At 45.1% G+C, this 23,466-nt stretch overlaps 5 protein-coding genes across 12 annotated transcripts in view; 2 read left to right on the top strand and 3 right to left on the bottom strand.

The window, feature by feature from the left end:
- Positions 1-4,401, bottom strand: part of fbrs (fibrosin) — a 33,320-nt gene extending 28,919 nt beyond the window's left edge. For 4 of the 5 annotated variants that reach the window (XM_086304355.1, XM_086304362.1, XM_086304360.1 and 1 more), the window contains exon 1: positions 4,278-4,401. The gene's annotated coding sequence lies outside the window, so the exon portion shown is untranslated. The remainder of the gene's footprint in view (positions 1-4,277) is intronic. The other variant, XM_086304357.1, reaches the window with a different exon arrangement.
- Positions 1,546-3,981, bottom strand: mrm1 (mitochondrial rRNA methyltransferase 1 homolog (S. cerevisiae)). Its single transcript, XM_086304363.1, has one exon. The coding sequence runs from the start codon at positions 3,211-3,213 to the stop codon at positions 2,074-2,076; it is 1,140 nt and encodes a 379-aa protein (XP_086160489.1). The 5' UTR covers positions 3,214-3,981; the 3' UTR covers positions 1,546-2,073.
- On the top strand, positions 4,080-8,133 carry chmp2a (charged multivesicular body protein 2A). Its single transcript, XM_086304364.1, has 6 exons — positions 4,080-4,237; positions 5,421-5,588; positions 5,671-5,850; positions 5,954-6,084; positions 7,114-7,175; positions 7,258-8,133. Exons 2-6 carry the CDS (start codon positions 5,421-5,423, stop codon positions 7,377-7,379), a joined length of 663 nt encoding a protein of 220 aa, XP_086160490.1. The 5' UTR covers positions 4,080-4,237; the 3' UTR covers positions 7,380-8,133.
- A 1,721-nt stretch (positions 8,134-9,854) lies between these two features.
- msl1b (MSL complex subunit 1b) lies at positions 9,855-20,771 on the bottom strand. 4 transcript variants are annotated; one of them, XM_086304351.1, is made up of 9 exons: positions 20,639-20,771; positions 14,701-15,372; positions 14,399-14,595; positions 13,719-14,074; positions 13,550-13,614; positions 13,381-13,448; positions 12,770-12,894; positions 12,611-12,683; positions 9,855-11,562 (listed from the first exon to the last, which is right to left on the bottom strand). In XM_086304351.1, exons 2-9 carry the CDS (start codon positions 15,295-15,297, stop codon positions 11,472-11,474), a joined length of 1,572 nt encoding a protein of 523 aa, XP_086160477.1. In that variant the 5' UTR covers positions 15,298-15,372; positions 20,639-20,771; the 3' UTR covers positions 9,855-11,471. The 4 variants fall into 4 exon arrangements, with proteins under 4 accessions (XP_086160477.1, XP_086160476.1, XP_086160479.1 ...); XM_086304350.1 differs by lacking the exon at positions 20,639-20,771 and adding an exon at positions 15,893-16,286; XM_086304353.1 differs by lacking the exon at positions 20,639-20,771 and adding an exon at positions 15,893-16,285 and having other exon boundaries at positions 13,761-14,074.
- A 542-nt stretch (positions 20,772-21,313) lies between these two features.
- LOC147323778 (uncharacterized) overlaps positions 21,314-23,466 on the top strand; it is a 4,703-nt gene continuing 2,550 nt past the window's right edge. Inside the window, exon 1 of the mRNA XM_086304354.1 lies at positions 21,314-23,342. Within this exon, the coding sequence (XP_086160480.1) occupies positions 23,291-23,342 (52 nt within the window). The 5' untranslated portion in view covers positions 21,314-23,290. The remainder of the gene's footprint in view (positions 23,343-23,466) is intronic.

Below are 23,466 nucleotides of genomic sequence, written 5' to 3'. Positions count from 1 at the left end.
GTGTAAGAACTGCTTGTTTTTCCTGATAGTAAAGAAGAAGACAACACTCATGGGAACACACCTGTCACAGGAGATGAGCAAAACTATGAGCTTACAATCTGACAACCAATAAAAATTGTGCATTTGCCCTGGGCTTCAGTAAATAGTTTTACAGTTTGGTGAGGAAGAACCTGACAAGCTTGCATGGAGCCCTGACGTCACCCTTATTCATGCCTCCAAGATAAACTAAAGCAGCAGATGTGATCGACACCTTATCAGCCAGTATCAGTGCTGCACGTCACTGATGGTCTTGTGACTGATAAATTCCCCGCTGCTGTGATCATATGTTCACAAACCTTTGGACACGTAGTGTTTGATGTGAAGCGTAACCGCAGTCTTCTTTCCTCAGCGGACAGTCGGCATGTCTCAGCAGGAAAAGCACTGGTTTATTAATCAGGGCTGCATTCCACTTAGGGGAGGTCCTCCTACTGTGCTGTGCATGTCTACTCATTGTCATGGTGTACTGGGGCAGTAAATGCATATGAGTCATTATGGTGTCACTTATTCCACAGGTGTTTCTTTTCTTTGGTCAAGGGTCAACATGTGTACAATAAATAACGTGTAAGGCGAAGACAAAAGACAGCAGATAAAGAGAAAATTGAAATCAGTTGACTTAAAATGTAAGTTATATGCTGAAACATATATATATACATACATATATACATATGCACATTTTTGGAGGAATAGTCCGAAAAGTTATCTGCCATTCCCTACCCGCCACTTATCCAACCTAAAGTAGCGGGTAGGGGTTGGAACCTATCTGTTGTGATGGGAGACACCTCTGAGGTGGATGAGAATCTTGTGGGATACACAAGCAGCTGCTGGCCAACCAATCAGAGATAGCGGTGATTGCAAAAGAGCAGAAGACAGCAGCTGTGATAGATTGGGCAATAGCAGCTGACAGTAGCATTAGATAGAAGGGATATGAGATAATCAAGAATTCCCAGTGGCTCAAGGAACAACTGGAAGGTAAAATCAAAGCGTCCCACTGGTAACAGGAGCTGGAATCATGGCTCCAACAGTCTCTGGGAACAACATCAGAGGTCTCTGTTCAGGAAGGTGCAGCCGAACCATCAAATCCTCAAACATCCAGGCCTCTGGAGGAGGACCAAAACTTAAACAAGAAACACTGTGTTACCAAATATTTTTTTGCAAATGCAGAAAAATCATAATTAGATTTACTGTATCATCACACAACCAAGGGTCTGTGAGGAGGACAGCAACATTTGTGAGGGGGATAAAAGAAACCTTGTGTGGAGCAAAACACAGTAAAAGTGTAGCTGTCACGCTTGGTCCTCATGCTTCAATTGTGCAATCAAAAGTTCCTCAAACTGACATGTGGAGGACATTTTGCACCTTGAAACTTTGGCGTACCCAAATCCATGTTTGATTATACAGAAACCTACCTTAAAATGTGAGCAAAAGACATAAAAATAATAGACACTACACAGTCCTGATGCTGGGCAACCAGGACGTACTCCGGTACTGAATCAAAACACACATGGATAAGGTTTGAAAATGTGGACGTTTACCTATGTTTAGTTTATTTATATAGCACATTTAATTGCAACAGTAGCGTTGACTAAAGTGCTGTACAAAGATACAAATTACACAGTAAGATGACTTAAAACATTGATATCAAGTAACAAGTATCAAATAACATCAATGCCAAATAACAGATAGCAGAGAAAATATAGTCAACAAATCCCAGGAAACAATCACGCAGAGACTTGTTGGTTTCCACTGACAACATCAATCTTGAAAATAGGCAATAAATAAATAATGTGTATTTATTTTAAAGGCTACGTAACTTCTTGAAACAGGTGGGTTGTGTTTTTTGTTTCCAGCAAATGCTACTCAGTCCTGTTTTCAGGAATAGTCGTTTTTAGACACAACAGCAGAGAAGAGTATGAGGGCTCTGGTTTGGTCTTCTATGAATTTGTACTCAAGATTACACTGAACTATTTATTCCTGTGGTTGGTTGTGTTGTCAGTGACCTTGCATCTTCATTTGAGAGGCTATTTGAGGTGGCTGTCATGTGGTCGAGCTCCTGGAGGACAGCAAAGAGTGCAGCAGGATGCCTGTGGCTACAGAAACGTTGAGAGACTCGATGCCAGGCACCAGCTCCCTGCCCGCTGGGATGGTGAGAAGTGTCTGACACGTGGAGAGCAGCTCCTTGGAGAGTCCTTCTCCTTCTCCTCCCATCAGCAGCAACGTGGGTTTGGTCATTTTAAAGTCTGAACACTTGGTGATGGGCATCTGCGACACTTCTGCTTCCTGTCCCACTGTGCCAACCACCTGCCAGCCCTGCTCCATCTTCAGCTTCAACATCTCTGCAAGGTTTTCATATCCATACACCCCCATCACCTCCATAATGCCCGAGCTCGCCTTGCTGACCACTGGAGACAGCGGGCAGGTGTAGCGAAGACTGCTGGCGACTCTGTCCACCCCGAGGAAATAAGCAGAGCGCAGGATGGCGCCGAGGTTCATGGGGTCGTGGATTCTCTCCAGAACGAGCCACAGTGGAGCATCTTTCCTGCTGGGTGCAGAGTCCTCGGTGAGGTAGCTCAGGGGACTGGCAAGCAGGCACACTCCCTGATGGACTCCCCCATTGGACATCTTGTCCAGCTCCTTCCTGCTGACCCGATGGACTCGAACTCCTCGCAGATGAGCCTCCTCGCACACCTTCAACACAGACGCCCTGTGAGAGGCCTCGCCATCTTTTACAAACAGCTTACGGACCCTCCTCCTTCCCTGAGTGAGAGCCAAGAAGCAGGGAGCAACGCCAAAAACAACCTCGCAGTCCTTAGATTTGGCTTCAGGTGCAGGTTTCTGCTTCACCTGCCTCTCCCTCTCTGCAGGGAAATCTTCCAAGCACAGTTTCCTGAGTTCAGGTGACACTCTGAAGTCATCTCCCCTCATCTGCTTCTGCAGCAGTGAGATCTCACTTTTAAACACTTTTCTTTGAGTTGACCCCTCATGCTCCTGCCCTTCTGCAGGCTTGTGCTGGACCCTGGAGCGCCCCCTCGCTACAGGGCTGACCTTGCTGTCCTTTGGGTTCAGGTGTGAAGCTGTTACGTAGTAAAAGGCAACCTGGGAGGCTGATAAAGGTGCGTGAAATCTTCTGTTCAATACAAGCAGCAACCTGTGCTGATTTGCAATAAATCCAGCCATATTTATACAAGGGGCAGCCTCTGCACTGGAGAAACTCGAATCAGCTTCCCGAGAAGTCCATCAATCCACAGATGTGTCAGAGACCTTCACTGATAATCTGTCACGATGAGTTAAAGAACCAACTTCCTATCTCAGCAGACATGCTTGTAGCCTTTACGCACATGTGCAATCCAGTCTCAGCAAGCAGCGGATATTATGACCTGACGTGGAGTCATTTACCCTACAAAATAAAAGCCTGAGACTGCTAGTCTGATGACAGGCGTCACCCAAAGCTGGAAATGTATGGAATTAAAATAATACATTTCGCATAAATAACATTTTTCTTACGGGGTCAAGTCTGACATGTACTTTTGTTGCTGTTGTAATATTTAGTTTCATTTTCGTACTGGTCATTAAACGTCTATTTCTATGGATAAACTGTTATTTAATTACTTTTCTGTTGTATTATCTATTTGGTTTTATTTGTATAATTTTATCGTTATTGCATGTTTTGCTTTGCTTTAATTTTAATCAGTATATTTTTCTATATGTTTTATTTCCCAACTTCCCAACTGTGACAAATATTTTTAAAAAGACAAAAATCAAAAAGAAAGAATTAGGGTGGGGCCAATAGCTTTATCACAGCACTGTATGGCTGTAAGATTCCTTTGTTACAGCTTGTTACAGCTTCCTTTGTTAAGAATTAAGTTAAACGCAAAAAATAAATAAATTAAATAAATAACAATAGCTTGTAGCTATCTTTTTAGCTAGCTTTACTGTATAAGAGTTCTCTAGCTTTTATTTTGAAATGTATGTCTGTCTTTCTCGGTGTCGACTGTAGGCACGTGACAAATGTGACGCCATGGTAAAACTGACGTCTGCCTGGGTGTGCGCGATGGCGTAATTTCCGGGAAGTAAAAGTCTAGCAACACGGAAGCGTAGGAAAGAAAACAAATAACCGTTTAAATTTGTTTCGAGCAGAAGTCTTAGCTGACGCCTCTTCGCGCCGTGTTCGCCGTCTGGACCCCCGTCTCCACCGCACACGGTGAGATTTAACCGCCGGCCTCACGCTGTGGTGGGGTTACCTGTTGGTTTTTGTTGCCCTGCCAGAGGGGGAGAACAACCGAGCTAAACAAGGCTGGATTTAGACTTCAGGCCTTTGGTCACATAACTGACTGCTGAGTAACCGTCCAGTAAACAGGGGCTCGTGACAGCCTGAGACGGCCTTAGTTTATATGTGTAGAAAATGTCGCTGTAAATTTGTTTAGAGTGGGGGTTTTATTTGTACGGAAGGCAGAGAAGTTCAAATACAAACCCCCCTCCTCGTATTCTCACATCCACCAAATGACCAAATGTCAGGCATTTATTTATCAATTTATTGACACAGTAATGATGAAAAGCGATTTTAATAATTAATAATGTGTTTGTAAGCCAATGGAGTGAGCTCAGGTTTGAGTTAGGATTATGATGTCTGATATTTCAGGCTTAAAATAACCATTAATGTCCACTGTTATCGGTGTAAGTTTTAGTATTTTTAATTTTAATTATTTATATATTTACTTGGGGGTGGGGTGGGGGGGACTGGTGATCAGAATACACACCACAATATAAACACAGGAGTTTTTGAAGGGAGCTGATTCATAGTCATGTGGTCATCTCAGGTCTCAGGAAATGTGGAACAAAGCCTCACCAGGCTCACCGAGACTAAAACTGCAGACTGCATTGTCCATATTTTCATGTAATTTCAGTCTGCGTTTATCAAAATTTCAGTTACTTTTATTTTTCTCCATTCTAATTTTAAATTTTTATTAATCTTTTGTTTTTGTTACCTGTTTTTGTTATCTTGACCCACATGGATTTATTTTAACTCCATGTGTGACAGAGAAGCTCATCAGAGAAGAAGGGAAATCCTTGACATTTTTTGTTTTGTGGAAGACTGTTACCTGTTGACCAACTGATTGATTAATCGAATAATGAACCAGATAAAAACGATTTAAAGGCACTGGCGTATTCGATAACCTATAGATAGATAGATAGATAGATAGATAGATAGATTAATCTCACTTTATAACTGAAGGTAGAGGGTACTTTCAATGGTTCCTGTTGTTTCTTACTCAATCACCACATCATATGGCTACTGATCCCAGAGGACTGCAGGAATATAAAAAAGGAGCCATAACTGATATTTGTTTGATCAAATTTGATCCTCTGCTTATATCCACATCCAGATGGATTTCCTGTTTGGAAGGAGGAAGACTCCGGAGGAGATGCTGAGGCAGAATCAGCGGGCACTCAACCGAGCCATGCGAGAACTGGACCGGGAGCGAATGAAGCTGGAGCAGCAGGAGAAGAAGATTATCGCTGACATCAAGAAAATGGCCAAACAGGGGCAAATGGTGAGGCCGTGGGGCTTGTGAGCAGAGTTTCGTTTGTACCGGAAGAATGTTCACAGTGATTTTATCGTTTCGGTCTTTGCAGGACGCCGTCAAGATCATGGCCAAAGATTTAGTGCGCACTAGGCGCTACGTTAAGAAGTTCATCATGATGAAAGCCAACATTCAGGCGGTCAGCCTGAAGATACAGACACTGAAGTCCAACAACAGTATGGCGCAGGCGATGAAAGGCGTCACCAAAGCCATGGCCACCATGAACAGACAGGTCCGATAACCAGCAAACATTCTGTGATCCAGCTTTTAAAAAATAGTAATGCACCGTGCTCAACGTGCTGACAGACTCTCATTTATTCATCCCATCCCCACAGCTGAAACTGCCTCAGATCCAAAAGATCATGATGGAGTTTGAGCGACAGAGTGAAATCATGGACATGAAGGAAGAGATGATGAACGACGCCATCGACGACGCCATGGGAGACGAGGATGATGAGGAGGAGAGGTGAGGGATTCTCAGAGGATCGGAACATGACCAGACCAAAGTACTGAGCTGTTCAGTCTCTTAATCTTGGATCTCAGGTGTTTTCAGTCTCAATGCTACAGGTGTATAAATCAATCACCCAGGCCTGTGATTTATTTTTTACAAATATTTGTGAAACAAAGAGCTCAATGATTTCCAGCGTGGTACTGTAATAGGATGCCAGCATGGCACCAAGTCATGTGTTTAGGAACCAGAGAAACTCAACTAAAAAATGAAGCTACAGAGCGGGTCTAGAAGTTGCCAACGTTCTGCTGAGTTCATAACTATAGAGCTCCAAACTTCCTCTAGCATTAACATCAGCACATAAACTGTGGACGTGGAGCTTCCTGACAATGGATTTTCAAGGCCAGGAAGCTCCTGTATTTGAGATCTTTTATTAAATTTTTAAAACATTAGAAACAAAACTAATAAAATATGAGAAAGGTGTAATATTGGACAACTATCGTTTGGAATAAACAGTTTAAAAGAAGGGTGCTAGTATATCAACAGCACTATAGTACAGCATTTAAATCAAAGTATAAGATAAATTATGTGGAAGTAGAACCTTTGCATCTTTTAATTTCATCATATTTCCCATCATCTTTCGCAGCTGTGTAAAAATGAAGCTACAATGAGCAATTTAGCTGCTAATTTACATCCGTAGTGCCCGCCCCGACAGGTAGCATGAAACGAAGCTGACAGATATACAACAGAACACACTTACGGACAAAAGACAAATATGAGCTAAAAGTGATCACAGATCTGGTGTGTTTGAGATCTAGAACACTCTTTTATTCTATTACTTTTTTTTTTAAGTTTTTTTTTTTTTTTTTTTTTTATTGACAGTAGTGAGATACCCTCTCTGGTGGCCCTGCTGTCCTTTGATTTGATTAGATGATTTATTAAACAGTCTTCTTTAAAATCATTTAAAGAAGAAGTTTATCTGGCACCCAATATCAATACGACTGGCAGACTTCTGATTTACTCTCCATGTCTGTGCTTCCTACACAGCGACGCCATTGTGTCCCAAGTGCTGGATGAGCTGGGTCTGAACCTGTCCGATGAACTGTCAAGTAAGAAAAAAAAAAAAACCCTTTTACGTTTTTTTCTTTGACTCTCTGGATATTTTCTTTTAACGCCCCGTGTTTATTTCAGGCTTGCCGAGCACTGGCGGAAGCCTGTCGGTGGCAGGAGGGAAGAAGGCGGAGCCTCAGGCGACCCTGGCCGACGCAGACGCAGACCTGGAGGAGCGTCTGAATAACCTTCGGAGAGATTGAGCGCTGTGGCGAAGCCTTTAATACAAACATACTCGAATCTCTGTGTCTAGATTCTATTGGAAGTAGAGCCAGCGGTACGCTGGTTTGTTGCAGCAGAACTGGGGTGTATGACAAAGGTGTATGGCTTTCTGTTTGAGGTGTTTTCTCATTATGTGTAATATGTATTTTATCCAAAAAAAAAAAAGCAAAAGGGTCATTATCCTTCATAGGTTTGGCAAATTGTTGCCTCATTTACGACTTTGCCAAATGACACAAGCTGACTTTATGTCACAGTCTGTAAATACTAACTCCTCCAGGCATGACGTTTTCACACATTAAATTAACACTAATTATAAAACTGTTTAAGGAAATCCAAACGAAAGCTGGTAATATCACAAAAAATGACATTTTATATGGGTGACGTGAAGTTTTTCTTCTTTTTTTTTGTACATGAGGCTGTTTTGGTGTTTGTATCACCATAATCATAATAATAATAATACACTTGTAGCCTTTTTTGTTTAGTAGATGGAATCTGCGGTTTGTCAGGGTTTACCTGAAGATGCTGTGCAGGAAGTTGAAATATCTGCATCTTTTGCAGCTGCATTCACAGATTTTACAGATTATATTTGGAAAGAAAGGTGAGGTCAGCTGACTTGGCACTCTTAAGATTTATTTCACCAAAATGTTAATAAAGAGTCAGTGGTGTTTATTTTTGACAAACTGTCCTGTTTTTTTTTTTCTCTATTCAATAAACATTTTTTCCAGATTTAAATAACTGGCTGTGTGATCAGTGTTATTTTTAGCAGATTCTACCTGAACATCTCAGACAAAATTCCAGGGGAAAGATAAACTTCTTAATGTGAATTAAATCACAGCTGTTATTCGTTTATTTCAATTATTCAGTTTTCTGAAAAACTGCTTGAGATAGGTTTTCAATATCTGCTACTAAGGTTCTATGAACATGTGTAGTTAGTTTAGAGAACTGAGAAGAAGTCTGAAGTCTTGAGTCACGCATCATTTCTTTATATTTTCCTCAGCCATAAAAGGCTGATGGGGTATGTGCGTCACCCCACTGGGACACATTAATTTGTGAAGGCGATAACTCGAGAAGGAAGTCACTTAGGATTTTCAAATTGATACCACAGGTGCATCTACTACAAATCTTGGACAAGCTCGAATCTCACTGAGCTTGATGGCAAGGACAGAAAAGGCTTTCTGAAAATTACGTGAATGTGATAACTTGAGAACAAGGCAATGTAGGATTTTGAAACTGATACTATAAGTGTGTCTGCTGTGACATTGAGAGGCAGCACTGGTGGTTGCCAGTATTTTTTAAGGTGTTCTTCAGCACCAGTTCTCCAGGCCTTTCTCGATGTCTTTTAAAGTTTTTCTTTGGACATTGGCTGCTTTTTCACTCATTTCCCATCCAGTCCTTGTACCTGATCAATTGCAGAGGAATGTTTCTTCCTATGTTCACCCACTTAACACTGACCTATGAACCATGCAAGCATAAAAAAAGTCTCCTGATTCAGTGTTTACACAAAACACACAACAAAGAACCAGTTTTAAGTTGTATATTTAGGTACTTTGTTACTAGCAGTCATAAGATCAAAGACTTTGGTCCCATTTCTTTAGCTGAATCTACAAAGTACCAGAAACAACAGTTTGAGTGATATAAAATTTTATACCAACAAGGTGATTCCCAAAGAGCTACCAGCTGAAAACCTGGCATATCTGGGCATGGTGTGCAGCGTGTCTGTAAGAACAATGAGGAAAGTGGACAAGCGGTGCACAAAAGATGAAGTGGAAGGCCTAAAAATATCTGGCAGATAAAGGGAAAAGTCCACCTGATGCCAGACCTGAGAAATGACTCTGACCCTTCAGTTGATCCATCTACTCCAAGGGAGAAAAGGCAGATTACACAAGAACTGGGCTCAAAATCAGCAGGTCGTCTTACAGAGCGATTTTAAATATCTGAAGTTTTAGTCCAGACTGAGGTACAACTGTGAGTCTACAGTCATCTCTGAAACATGGTGGAGGCTCTGTGGTGGTTTGGGGATGAATTTCAGACAGTGGCGTTATAGATCTTGTGAAAATTGATGGAATTAAAAAAAGTACGGTCATTTTTTGATCCATGCAATATCATCTAGAACAGCTTCATTTGTAAGCATGACAATCATCCCAAACACACTGCTGGTGCAGTAAAAGGACCAGCCAGGGGTGGGATGATCATGAGAACGAACAGCCCAAAACTACATGGGAGGAGCTTGTTAATGACCTGTTAACACCTGGAAATTTTCAGTTATACTTCCTCTCTACTCCAGTCGTCAGGATCACAGGCACAGATAAAGGAGATGAGGCTGAAGTTGTACACAGTTAAATCTAAACAGTTTTTGTGCTATGTATGGAAAAAATAGCTTTATGTATTTTTCATAAACAACCTCCTAGTGTACATTTGTACCCACTTCATCCCTATCAAATAACCACATCCACATATGATAGACATATTCATTTTATTCCAAAAAAAGTTTTACTTTCAAAACTGTCAATTTGTCAACTTACAATCATAGAACGATATTGATGTACTCAACACTTCCAACATTAAATAATAAAAAAATAACAGCAATGTTTTATGTACATTTGTTTCTGAAAGCTATGTACAGAAAAACAACAGGAAAAAACAAAAAACAAAAACTGACTTTGTATTTCCAGAATGTGCCGCATATGCAGGTGCACACTGAGCAGCTGAAAAAAATTGAAGCTGCAGAAAGCTGTTGCATCAAATGTAGAAGAGGCTGAGAGAACACAGCGAAGAGGAAAACCTGCAGAAACCAAACACTGCGACTGTGACTGAGATGAACTCGCAGAGGGAGAGATTAACTGGCAGCGTGTTAAAGAGCGTGCACAGACTACAGCTAGAAAGCTTCATTTTCTAAAACGGCTCCCGTGAATGTCAGGAGTCTGATGCGTACACCTAAATTGTATATTTACTGGACACAAGCTTTTTTTTTTTTTTTTATTGGAAACAAAAGAGAAAAATCAAGATCAAAAATCAAACCTTGTTATTATCAGATCGGCCGAACTGAGCGGCCAAAGGTCATGCTTTCAAGACAGTATTTTTGTAGCCCAATGAGCAGAGATTATTCTCCATTTTGGGGCAAAGCCATGCTAATACCTTTTTATTTTTTATCATTTGGAAACAGCTAAAGAGAGTCCATGCATCTCACATAAAAAAAGGAACTAACAGAAACAAAACCAAAAAAAAAAAAAAAAAACCAAAACAACAACAACAAAAAAAGGGGACAGGTTACTGAATTCGACGCCAAGTTTACCACCCGAATAATTTCCTGTACCTTTGTTCTCAAACCCAATCATCTGATTGTTTACATTTTTCACCTTACACTGGATTGGCTCGATTATTTTATATATATATATGCATATATATGAAATCATGCTGGCTCAAAACTCCCAATAATCACACCTAACATCGATAAAATCTTAATGCAGTCGTGTGCAATCGATATAGGCAATACACAGCACGACATTGATGCGGGGAGAACAGGCGCGGTGACACGACCCAAGCGAAAAGGATGCAGCTGCATTGCTCGCGAAGCTCTATTTTCAGTCAAAGTGGCTTTAAATCGTTCCCTCTACACGTATGCACAAAGATTAGAGCTCCTCAGCTTGTCCCTTAATACTACCGACCCCATATAACACGACAGAAACACCACATCTGTTTGATTAAGTCTACGGGTCTTTTTTACGTCTGTGGTGCAGATCCACCAAAAAAGTATCAGGACATGCATGTAACTCTTGGTAAATGTGTAATTATGAACAGCTGCTGACTTGAGGGCTGTAATCTTCTGGCATGGAGGGCTCAGCCTCTCTTTTAAGAGACCGAAAACATCAAGGACACCCTGCCCTGCAGATATCGTCCATCCTTTACCAAAACTCAGGAGAGCAAAAGCAACAGTGACAGTTAAACAAAGCGACTAGTGATGCGACTCCCTGCCACACCAGCAAATTTTTTTGTTTTGTTTTTTTTAATCTGGGTGTGGAGCATCATCATAATCATCTTCTTCTCCCACCACTGCTGCTGTTTTTTTAAGGGCTTCACTTCCTGCAGGTCCGGTGAGGCGTGTGTTTTTTGGGAACCTCAATGCGGCACCGGCTGCGGTCATCCAGCCAAGGCAGCTCAAAGTTCCTGGAGAGAAAACAACGGACAGTCGACCCTCAGTTCAAGAGTAAAGACGAGTGAAAATAACTGGAATGCTCCTGCTGCTTTTTCTCATTTTATATCATATATATGCTACACACACAGAGTTACAATGACAGATGCTGATATTAAAAACAGCTTCAGGTTCTTATAAAAGCATCGGCGTATACCAAAACTTCAAACCTTTTGTTTACGAAGGCCAGACAATATAGTGGTAAAACTACAATATTTATTAGAGACTAAATGTTGAAAAGATGAGATATGTGAGTGAATTGCACATAAAACAGATGCTTAATGGCCTTATCAACATACCATCACTGAATAATAATATTAAACCCTCTGGTGTCTGTTCATTTTTCACTGGAGTGGGGTGAGTGGTGTCCTTTAGCAGCTTTATTAAAATATAATTTATTTATTTAAAGTTTGTTTGTTTTGTTTATAATAATTATTTAACTCCTGGCTCAAAGGGAGCTTGTTTCAAACTGATGGGCTGCACCAAAGCACCGTATAAGATAAGGATATGTAACTGTTAATCATCAAAGCTACTGTGATAGTCCAAGGACAAAAAAAAAAAATGGACTGCATTAGGTTCCATTTAAATCATTTTATCCCAGCTTTAAATGAATACAGGCCTGCAATAAATTACAGAAGAAATACAGCAGGGGAAGAGGTGGACTGTGAAAATGGCCTTCACTTCATTTGATGTTTTGTCTTAAATGAAACTCAGACTACACAAAGATTTTAGCTATGATGTTTGTTCAGTTAGAGGCAAATTTCTGTTACCATGTGAGCCAAACAGGCAGGTTGAACAGCAGGTGAGTGGGGCTGCTGTGCTCACTCAACCATATTAAGGATATATGGCCCTACTGACACAGAAGCAAAGTAGTGCCTGAGCTTTAACCTCACAGAGAGCACTTGTACATATGCTGAGCTTATTATTGGAAGCTTTGGCCATATATAAAGATAATCCACCAATATTATTAACAGTTTGTATATTAATAAAGGAAAAGCCCAAAACAAAAAACTTTTAACTTACTGTTGTGAGAGTTTAGGCAGAGGCCGACCAAATGCAACCACAGGCAAGAAGGGAGTGATCACTATACTTTCAACTGGAAGAGAATTAAGAATTAAAATTAAGAATGAAAATCTCCTGGTTTGATTTAAGAATTACACTGCTCTAATACTGAAGATGTACCATCTTCGGTGTCGGGATAGAAGGACGACAACTCCGGCTCGGTCTCCTGGACAACTTTCTTCCTGTTCATGCGCTGCTGCAGACGCTGGAACATGCGCTGCTCTCTGATTCGCTGGATATCCCATCTAGAAACACGCAGGATTCGTTTACATGACAGGAAAAGTAAAGAGTGAGAGACAGGTGGTAGTGGGGCTGCTCAATTATGGCAAAAAATAAATAAATACATAAAAAAAAAAAAATCACTATTTTGGTATGCAGATTGACATTATTTAATTTGATTTATATAAGCATTAAAAGCTCAACATCGCTGATAATATCACACCTTCAGCTTTCATTCATTAAAATGGGGTGGGGGATACTTTGGCATTCTTCAACAATGAGAGCAGAACAGACCTTGATGTTTATTCATACTCTGGTCTTTAATATTTAAATCCAGGGCTCAGTTTAGACCAAGTCTCCGAAAATGCTCATCAAAACTATTTAATAATCAAAATTTAGATAAAATTTATCCAATACAGGTTGTTGCAGTTTACTCCAGCACCCATACCGCTCAACACTCAAGAAATGCATTTGTTAAAATGTTAAACCAAGTTTAAGTCAGCGACCGGTACCTTTTCCTCCTCTTCTCATCCAACTCGAGCTTTGAGTGACGTTTCAAAAACACGCCGTCGTCTAGCGGCTTGAGGGGAAACAGAAGTGAATTGTGAGTTAAAAATTCATTTGGATCTGATGTGAGTTCATTTTAGGAGGTACAAGTTTCTTTTCAGATGCGTCTCTCACCTCAGGGGGATTAAAGGAGGAGTCTTCATTCAGCGGCTCTATTATATTTTCCCTCCAAGATGGGACTAGGAGGTGAACAGAAGCAGGGAGAAGAGTTTATTCATAGATATTTTGTTCAGGACACTTTGAAGGATAAAGTGATTGAAGGTGGGATATAGGTTAGGCTTACAAACAATCAGCATATCATGTACTACATGAGGAGTCCACTCACTGGCCACCTCTTCCTCCTTTTTCGGGGAAGTCTCACGCAGGGGGGACAGAGGAGGTTGGTTCCAGCAACACAGATACATCTCTGTCGTTGACATGAAGGGGAGATCCTCCATCTGGCAGCTCAGTTCAGCCTCCTCTTTGCAAAGGAGCAAACCGTCCCTTTCTGCCCTCGTGGGAACAGTCTTCTCTGGGGTTTCCTTGCTGCGTAGCTCTCTCTGATTAGGAGAGCCAGGCTCAATTTCGGGCTTCTGCGGGCTCAACTTGGCACTTTTACCTCGAGATTTTTGCACTTTTGTATCACCAAAGCAAGATTTCCTAAAAATGAAAGACATAAAATGGAAATTGGCCTTTGGAAATGCAAGTGGTCTACATACAGTGCAGGCAACAAGTCTGCGGCATCTTATCTAACAGTATCAATTCCCCATTATTTCTGGATATTTAGGAAATAAATAATGGCAGTTTCCCTTTGGAGGACGGTTAAAATCTTTTTGGTCTTTCGTATGCAGAAAAATGTCACCTCATTTTCCTTTAATAACGTGGACAAAGTCTGAATAGACCAAATTATACAGAACATTTTTTCACTTTATTATGTGGAACAGGAACAAACACTTGTGCTGCCTCTGCTGGCGTTTATTGTACCTTTTATGACCTTTGCCACCCCGACTGAAGATGAGTGGCGTGGCTGGGTCAGGCTGTGGACTCTCGAGCTCCAGATCCCACATGTCCTCTTTGTCAGGGGTCCATGGCTCCAAGGGCTGGAAAAGGCGCTTATCACGGGGTGGGTCCTTCCTTGTGAGCTGAAGGCGGCGCTCCATTCGCTCAATACGTGCAAGCAGCTGCAAAAGAAGGAAGACATGAGTGTGGAAAAAAGCAACATTTCTGGGATAAAGAAGGAAAAAGTGACAGAAAACACATTAAGACGGGCCAAGACTTTAACGTACCGTCTCTTTGTCTGCTTTGAGCTCATCTATCTCCTTGTCCTTGGACTGGAGCTGTTGTTGCTGTTGTTCAATGAGGTCCAGCTGGAGGAGGAGAATCTGACGGAGGCAGTTGGCCTGTGTGTGAGGGTTGGCAGGGGTCTTCCTGATGTTCCTCCACTTACCCTCAGATGAGAGTTCGATGGATGCGGTGCCAAGCACTCCAGGTACAACCCCTTTCGCACTTTCATCAGCACCGGCATCCTTTGAGTTATTGTTCACAGCCATCTGAGGGTTTTCCATATTGTCAACAGAGAGGGGTTTACCTTTCACCGGGGTTCCCTCACCCCCCATTGGTCTGACAGGGGACAGTACCCCCACAGGTTTAGTGTCTCCTTGAACTACCTCTGCAACAGTGGCAGCGAGGGCAACCTTGCTTGTCATGTAATTCTGGTCTAAGTCCTTTGATTTGATTGGGATCTCGCCCCTCTGCACGTCTTGAACATCTATAACAAAGTCGCAGGACTCCCTCTTGAGGCTCACGGGGCTAACGGTGACGACCCCGGCATCAGCGTGCTGCCTGAATCGCGTGTTTGGATACAGCGTGGACCTCAGAGTCATGGCGAACACAACGACGACTTTTCATCCTGAGATTCAACCAGCAGCAACTTCACATGTGAACTCGAAGCTACTGTCCTGCAAAAACAAAGGACAAATTCATCCGTCTGGCTCCTCCTGTGTGTTTATTTCATAGAGTACACAGTCTTTGCGCTTGGGGTAAAAAACATACACGGGCTTGTAACGGTTGGACAAATCAAAGAGGACTACACGGTTAAACTGTATGATTTGGGGGCACATTTTACAAAAAAAAATGCTCGCCGGGTTTGAAAACTGAAGCTAAGCTATACTAGCACAGCAGTGCAAACACAGACACGCTGATTTGGTAACAAACTCGGGCGTTTGATGGGAATTTGACCCATTAATAATGCACCTGGGTCGACATTTCAGTGTGGAGGCTTCAAACAAGGACTCGGGAGTGGCTGTGTAGGACACTGGCATCAGCCATCTCCTCCATTTTGGTTCTCGCGGAATCACGAAAAAACAATAACAGCTAGCTAGGTGGCTAACGCTAACCGGTTAGTTAAACGGACAAACCGCGCGCCCGCAGAGGGCCGGCTGTAACGTACGCATTGTGATATTCATAATTCACACGTACCTGCTTTTTACCAACACGCTTTTATACGTTTTCAGCTTACATCGACTATTATTCAAGTCCACCTGCAACTGTCTTCACGTTCCCTCCTCAAGACTTGTTTTAAAGCGCTGACTACTGCGCATGCGTAATTTGTTGGATGGCCATTTCTTATGTTTTGGAGGTTTCCATCGGAAGGGCACCAGTAGGGGGCGCGAGAAAGCACAACGACGCTTTATACATGCATTAAACCAACATTAGATAATGAAATGGCGACATTTCGAGACCATTGTTAAACATTTTTCAAGTAAGTCGTTATAGACGCCGAGTATGTATTATTTGGAAGTGCATTTAGTCAAAGAGTAACTACTCCCTTTAGAGCTGCCTGAAAAGTCCCCCTGGATATTTAAAAAATGCAACCGGAAACAACGACTGAAGGGGCGTGTTCTAGTGTTACGTTGTTGTCACGTAAGAGGTCAACGTGTTACCTCCGTGGTTGGACGTCAATTTTTCAACTTTGAGCTGATAGAAACACTATGGACTTACATGAGAACTGTCTTTTGTTAAAAACTATAAATAAATAATTCATTTTAAATGTAAATTACAAAATAAATATAGATTACAGTTGAACACCATTTTAACCATTGTTTCTAACAGACAAAGGCTATTACTTCGAGGTTCAAATATGTAAAATACATAAGAAATTCCTGTCAGCAGATAGGCTGCTTTTTGCAAACGGACATCATACAGAGCAAAGAGTAGAAAAAATGTCTAAAACAGAGCTTTCAGAGTACTCTGAAGCCGGAGTTTTTGACCCACATGATTACCTACACAATTCAGCTTTTACACCACTCTGCATTAGTTATTATTAATCTCTGGCTCTCTTCCACAGCATTTCTTTGTCCTGTCTTCCTCCTCTCACCCCTAACTGGTCGCACTAGTTGGCTGCCCCTTTCCTGAGCCTTGTTCTGCTGGAGGTTTCTTCCTGTTAAAGAGGAGTTTTTCCTTCCCACTGCTGCCAAAGCGCTTGCTCACAGGAAATTGTCTGATTTTTGTGTTTTTTTTTTCTGTTTTCTCTGTATTATTGTAGCATCTGTACCTTACAATATAAAGTGCCTCGAGGCAACTGTTCTTGTGATTTGGCATTATAGAAACAAAATTTAAATGAAACTGAATTAACTATCTTAATATTTGAAAGCATCCACCCTATATATGATAGTAATGGGTCTTCTTTAAGCTATAATTTCAGTGTCACTGTGTGAGGGTTGCAATAGCTGAGGCTAAGGTGTTTTGTGAGAGGAGCAGTAGGTGTCATTACTTTGGAGAAAGTGCACTCAAAAAACAGATTCAGGTCCTCCTTTCAAAGAACACATGCAAATTATGTTAGTTGTTCACAAATGCAATTAAAAAATACCAAATTAATTTGATTTTCTTTGTGTAAACCTAAAATTATTCAAAACCAGCAGAGGCTGATTCTGAACACAAAATGAATGAGTTTGTTGGGGCACTGGGGGTAGGAGGAGTACATTTTTGCACTTAAGTATTTGTAAAGTCAAAGAAATAAATTCAAGCCCCTCTTTAAGCTTAAACATTATTTTTAATCTCATTCAACGCAAATGTAGCACTCCAGCGTTACTGCAATTATTATTCGTGTGGTGAACCTAAATTATTTTCTCTCAAAGCAGTCTTTGTCACAAGAACGATTAGTTATGTCTATAACTTCTGTTCCCTGAAGGAGAGGAACGAGGTACAACACATAAGTATGGGATATCACGCCCTCGCGTGTCCTGGCTGAAGAAACCTTTATTCACGCCTTTACGGCAGATGACGTGTGATGACACGCGCAAGGCCCCGCCCGCACATATAGCCGCTGCCATCACCGTCATCCCTCAGTTCGATAGCCGCTCTTCACCGAGCCAACTGCTCAGTGGGGCCACCCTGTGTTGTACCTCGTTCCTCTCCTTCAGGGAACAGAAGTTATAGACATAACTAATCGTTCCCTTTCAGTCGATTCACTCGGTACAACACATAAGTATGGGACCTATATACACGCCCCGCAGAGCAGCCACCGAACCGGAACGGGACCACCACATCCTTAGTGAGTGGTAGACCCAGCAGAAAGGACAGCATGAGCCACCGAAGGGGCTGTAACGTCCAACCGATAAAACCGCACAAAAGTGTGCGGCGACGCCCAATTAGCCGCTGCACAAATATCAGCCACAGGCACCCCTCTAAAAAGAGCCCATGAGGTCGCCATCCCCCTGGTGGAATGAGCTCCCACCCCGTGGGGCAACGCAAAACCTCCGGTGCTGTATGCCAGCGAGATAGCTTCTACAATCCAGTGGGACAGCCTCTGTCTGGACAGAGCCCTACCTCTATTCGGATTAGCGAAGCAGACAAACAACTGGTCACACAAACGCACATCCCGAGTGCGCTCAATGTAGGTGCGTAGTGCACGCACCGGACAAAGAGAATGCACCCTCCTCTGCTCCTCAGATTCAAAAGGAGGGGAGCAAAAGCTCAGCAACTCAAACTCCATTGAACTATAAGATGCAGGCATGACCTTGGGAAGATAGGCGGCATTCGGACGCAATACGACCTTGCGGCCATCAGGAGAAAACTGTGTGCAGGCAGGATGCACAGACAGCGCATGAAGGTCCCCCACTCGCTTCGCCGAGGCCAAAGCGAGAAGTAATGCGGTCTTATACGAAAGAAGTTTCATATCTACCGACTCAACGGGTTCAAACGGAGGGCCACAAAGGGCCTCCAGCACCAAAGACAAGTCCCAAGCCGGGACACTGGACTTAAGCACGGGCCTCAGCCGGCGAACCCCTTTCAGAAAACGCACGGCGAGGGGATGCGCACCTGGTGTCACCCCGTCAAAACCGATATGACAAGCAGATATAGCCGCTAAATAAACCTTGATCGTCGAAAACGAAAGGCCTTTATCCAACAGCTCCTGCAGGAATGTCAAAACATCCACAATAGAGCACTGAAATGGGAGAGTGTGGCGGACCTGGCACCATCGCTCGAAGGCTCGCCATTTGTAAGCGTACAAGCCTCTAGTAGACGAGGCCCTGGCGCTCTGAATCGTCGCTACCACACTAGGTGGCAGACCCTTAGCAACCAAGTTTAACCTCTCAGCAGGTAAGCATGAAGGTGCCACAGATCCGGGCGCGGATGAAACACTTCCCCCCCCCGCCTGAGAGAGGAGATCCCTGCGGAGAGGAAGCTGCCAAGGACTTGCTGCAAGCAGGCTGATTATTTCTGCATACCACGACTTCGCGGGCCACCAAGGGGCCACCAGGATCAGAGAGAGGGAATGCCGACGCACCCTCTCCAGAATTGGAGATATCATTTCCACTGGGGGAAATGCATACAGGAGCACGTCTGGCCATTGGTGCGCTAGCGCGTCCAAGCCCAAGGGTGCATCGTGGTCGATTATGGAGAAGTACAGGGGGCAGTGAGCATTCACCCTGGAAGCAAAAAGATCTATTTGCGCCTCGCCAAATAGATCCCAAATCTGAGCCACTATTGAAGGGTGTAACCTCCATTCTCTCACCAGAGGACCCCCCCTGGAGAGAAGGTCCGGCCCCAGGTTCAGGTGGCCCGGGACATGGGTGGCTCTCAGAGTCAGAAAATGAACACTGCACCATAACAGCAGAGAGCGAGACAGCTGCAACAGGGGAAGAGAGCGTGTTCCTCCCTGCCTGTTTATATAAGACACCACTGTTGAATTGTCCGTCCTGACTAAGACATGCTGGCCCTGCAGGACTGGACGGAAACGCTTTAGAGCTAAGAACACTGCTAACAGCTCTAAGTGGTTGATGTGCAGCTGGCGCTGAGCCGCGGACCAGATCCCTCTCACTGACGCACCCTCGCACAGCGCTCCCCACCCACTTAGGGAAGCATCTGTGGACACCACCTTGCGAAACAACACCCTCCCAATCCGAGAGCCCTGGTGCAGTAGCCCGGGCTCCCTCCAAGGACGGAGAGCTAGCATGCAAGACGCAGTTACCGGCAGCCTCCTCCGGAGGTGACGCGAAGCACACAAACGGTGAGAGAGAGTCCAGCGTTGAAACGCTCTCATTTTCAACAGCCCAAGCGGCACTACGGCGATCATAGATGCCATCATGCCCAACAAGCGCAATATCGTCTGGAAACGCAGTCTGCGTCCCAGCTGAAATTGAGCGAGGCAGCGATGAAACGCGGCCACTCTGTGCTCTGACAACCGTGCGCGGCTGGAAAGAGAGCATATTTCCAGACCGAGAAAAGCGATCTGTTGACCTGGGATTAGCGAGCTCTTCTGAAAGTTCACAGAGAACCCCAGTGTCTGAATGTGTGACAGAACCCGCGACAGCTGCGTCTCCGCCTGTTCTCTGGAGCAAGCCACGAGAGCCCAGTCGTCCAGGTAGGCCAAGATGCGGATGCCCCTCTTCCTGAGGGGCGCTAGCGCTGCCTCGGCACATTTCGTAAAGGTGCGGGGAGCGAGCGACAGCCCGAACGGCAGCACTAGGTATTCGTAGGCTACGCCCTCGAATGCAAACCTCAGAAACTGCCTGTGTTTCGGGTGTATAGCGACATGAAAATAAGCATCTGTTAGATCGATTGTCGCAAACCAATCTCCCGGGCCGACTGCACTCAGGAGCTGTCTGAGTGTTAACATCTTGAACCTGTACGTTCGCAGGTACGTGTTCAAGACTCGCAGGTCGAGGATGGGACGAAGCCCTCCCCCTTTCTTCGGAATGACAAAATAACGGCTGTACCAACCTTTGTCCGTCTCCGAAGCGGGGACCACCCGTATTGCTCTCTTCTGTAATAGCGCCTGTATTTCCTCTCTGAGTACCAAGGCTGCCTCGGGGTTGACAATCGTGTTCACGACTCTTTGGAAACGAGGCGGCTTGACCCGGAACTGCAACCGGTAACCCATGGCAACGGTTTGCAGCACCCACGGAGAGGGGGCGCAAGCGCGCCACTGAGGGAAGTGAGCAGCCAGCCGGCTGGCCTGCAGCACTGACGGCGGGGCGCCGTCGCCCCCCAGTGTGTCTGCAGGGGACTGCATCCCCTGCCTGACCTGGCTCATTTCGCCTGCAGGTTGAGCATTTGAGATTGTTTGAGAGTAAACAACACTCTTTATTGATTGCAACATGGGAACATGTACATTTATACATTTTGTTGGGTGCACCTTTTCCGGGGCATAACAATGAAAAACAGCGGGAACACTCGATGTGGTCGCTTGAACATTCAACACATCTGAACCGTGTGCAGGGGTTATGTGCTTGGGAGACCGCGATAGGGAAGTGCAGCGCCTTCTGGGGCTGACAACCTGAACAGAACTTAAGCGGCACCTCTTGTGCGGCAACAGAGGGGTAAGAGCAGCGTCTCCCTGCTGCCGGATCCCTTCCCCACTCGCAATCACAGCTAGGAGGGCTGAGGCTTCTTCCTCCCGGGCGTCGGGTCCCGTCGGGGGCCCGGGGGAGGGCCTTTGCCCCAGGCCGACTGGCGTGGAGCTCGGGCCGGAGTACGTGCTCTCGCCGGCGGCCCTCCCACTCCAGCAGTGGGCGCCGGTCTCTTGCCAGCTGTCAGAGGAGCGGCGGGCCTGTGAGAGCTAGCAGTGGGCTTGGGCTGGGGCTGGCGTCTGGGGATGATGTCGCGCAGAGCTTCCGTCTGCTTCTTCCTCAGATCGAATCTAGCCTGAATGGCTTCAAGTGAATGTCCGAATAACCCAGCCGCAGACACTGGTGCGTCCAGATACACAGCTCTGTCTCTATCAGGGACGTCGGAGAGGGTCAGCCACAGGTGCCTCTGCGCCACCACTGTCGAAGCCATCCCTCTGCCCAGGGAGAGCGCTGCACAGCGAGACGCACGGAGGATGTAATCCGTGGTGACTCTAACCTCGTTAAGAAGAGGTGACAGCGGGCTGTCCTCCGGAACCAGCGATCCAAGCTCCGCCAGGCACATTGCTTGGTACGTCTGGAGCATGGTGACGGAGCTCATGGCTCGAGCGGTGCCGGCCTGAGCCCGATAAATCTTCTCCAGCTGCGAGGCCGAGAATCTGCAGTGCTTGGACGGCAGAGTTGCGGGGCCACCGACACCATGGTTATGGGACGGGGCCAGATAAGCAGCCAGAGACGGCTCCATAGGGGGTGGGTTAGCTAAACCAGCTCCCTCGGCGCCGTCCAATTCCATGTACTGTCCATAGCCGGGCACAGTGACGCGGGTAGACAGAGGTTTGTCCCATGACGCTGTTAGCTCGCAGAGAAAGTCTGGGAACATGGGGAGGCAGTTTTTGGCCGTTGCGGGCTCCGGTGGAAGGAAAAAACCCGCAAACCGCGACGGCTTCCGAGCTGGTGGAGGAGAGGGCCAGTCCACCTGCAGCTTCTCAGCGGCACGGCGAAACAGGGGGAAAAGAGAGGTGTCATCGTGGCCGACCGGCGCAGCAGCGGCGGCATATTGGGTCGACAATGAGCTCTCCTGCTCATCCTCCGACAAACCATGGATGTCCAGGCCGATGTCCAGCACGTCATCGTCTTCCTGGGGAGCGCTGGCGGGCTTCAACCCAGGCTGAAGCCCGTCAGCGCTCCTGCATGGTTCCGGTCCGTCATCGGCTAACCCGTCAACGTATTCCATGTGGTCAGCCCAGCTAATCGCGGGGACATCGACCTGAAAATTTTCGTCTTCGGACTCGGACGAAGCCGGGGCTCCAGACTCGGAAAGAAGAGGGTCATGCCGTGCGACAGCCGAGCGTCCCAGCACTCTTTCCACAAACGTCACCCGTCTTTCCAGGGTCGAGCGTCGGAGCTGGCGACAAAACGCACAAGCTTCGGGCTCCGTCAACGCTCTCCTAGCGTGGACGATCCCCAGGCAGACAGGGCAGGCATCGTGCTGGTCGCTGTCGTGCAAAGAGAAACCACATCCCTGAGGACAGGGGCGAACAGAAGATTTCTGCTTTGCTCGCTTCGGTTTGGAGTCCATTCCCAAAACGCAAAGCGAAACGCTGCACAAGAAAAACTTGAAAATAGCGCTCCGCGGGCAGCCTACGCACCAGCTGGGCGGTGGAGGCTAACACCAACAGGGGCAGTTAAGCTAGGTTCAAGTTGGCAGACAACGGAGCTAACTAGCAGTAGCTAGCTAGCCCAACTCAGCAGAGGTGTTCTCAGCGAGGTGAAGAGCGTAAGAACTGAGGGATGACGGTGATGGCAGCGGCTATATGTGCGGGCGGGGCCTTGCGCGTGTCATCACACGTCATCTGCCGTAAAGGCGTGAATAAAGGTTTCTTCAGCCAGGACACGCGAGGGCGTGATATCCCATACTTATGTGTTGTACCGAGTGAATCGACTGAAAGGGAACACAAAGTTATTGAGTTACACAACGGTCCGCCTTCTTTGAAAATTTTGCGCTCTTTCAGGATCACCTAAATGAATGCAGCTGCTCTTCGCCTCTCTGTACTTTTTGGATAAAACTACACCTTCAGGTAAGGTAACATATTATTTTTTCATATATCCAATTGTGTATTTCTTTATCAGCTAAATCTATGGCAATGCTATTTATCATAGAAGCTTGTAACAGTTGTTTTTTGAACTTTTGGTGGTGCTACC

The sequence above is a fragment of the Aulonocara sp. 'chitande type north' Nkhata Bay genome, linkage group LG8, assembly GCF_057382095.1.
Source record: "Aulonocara sp. 'chitande type north' Nkhata Bay isolate Kocher_YH1m ecotype deep benthic linkage group LG8, A_spYH_male_GT1.1, whole genome shotgun sequence".
Taxonomy (NCBI): Eukaryota; Metazoa; Chordata; class Actinopteri; order Cichliformes; family Cichlidae; genus Aulonocara; species Aulonocara sp. 'chitande type north' Nkhata Bay.
Note: the sequence above shows the minus strand (reverse complement) of the source record. Positions and strands in the feature narration are given on the sequence as shown.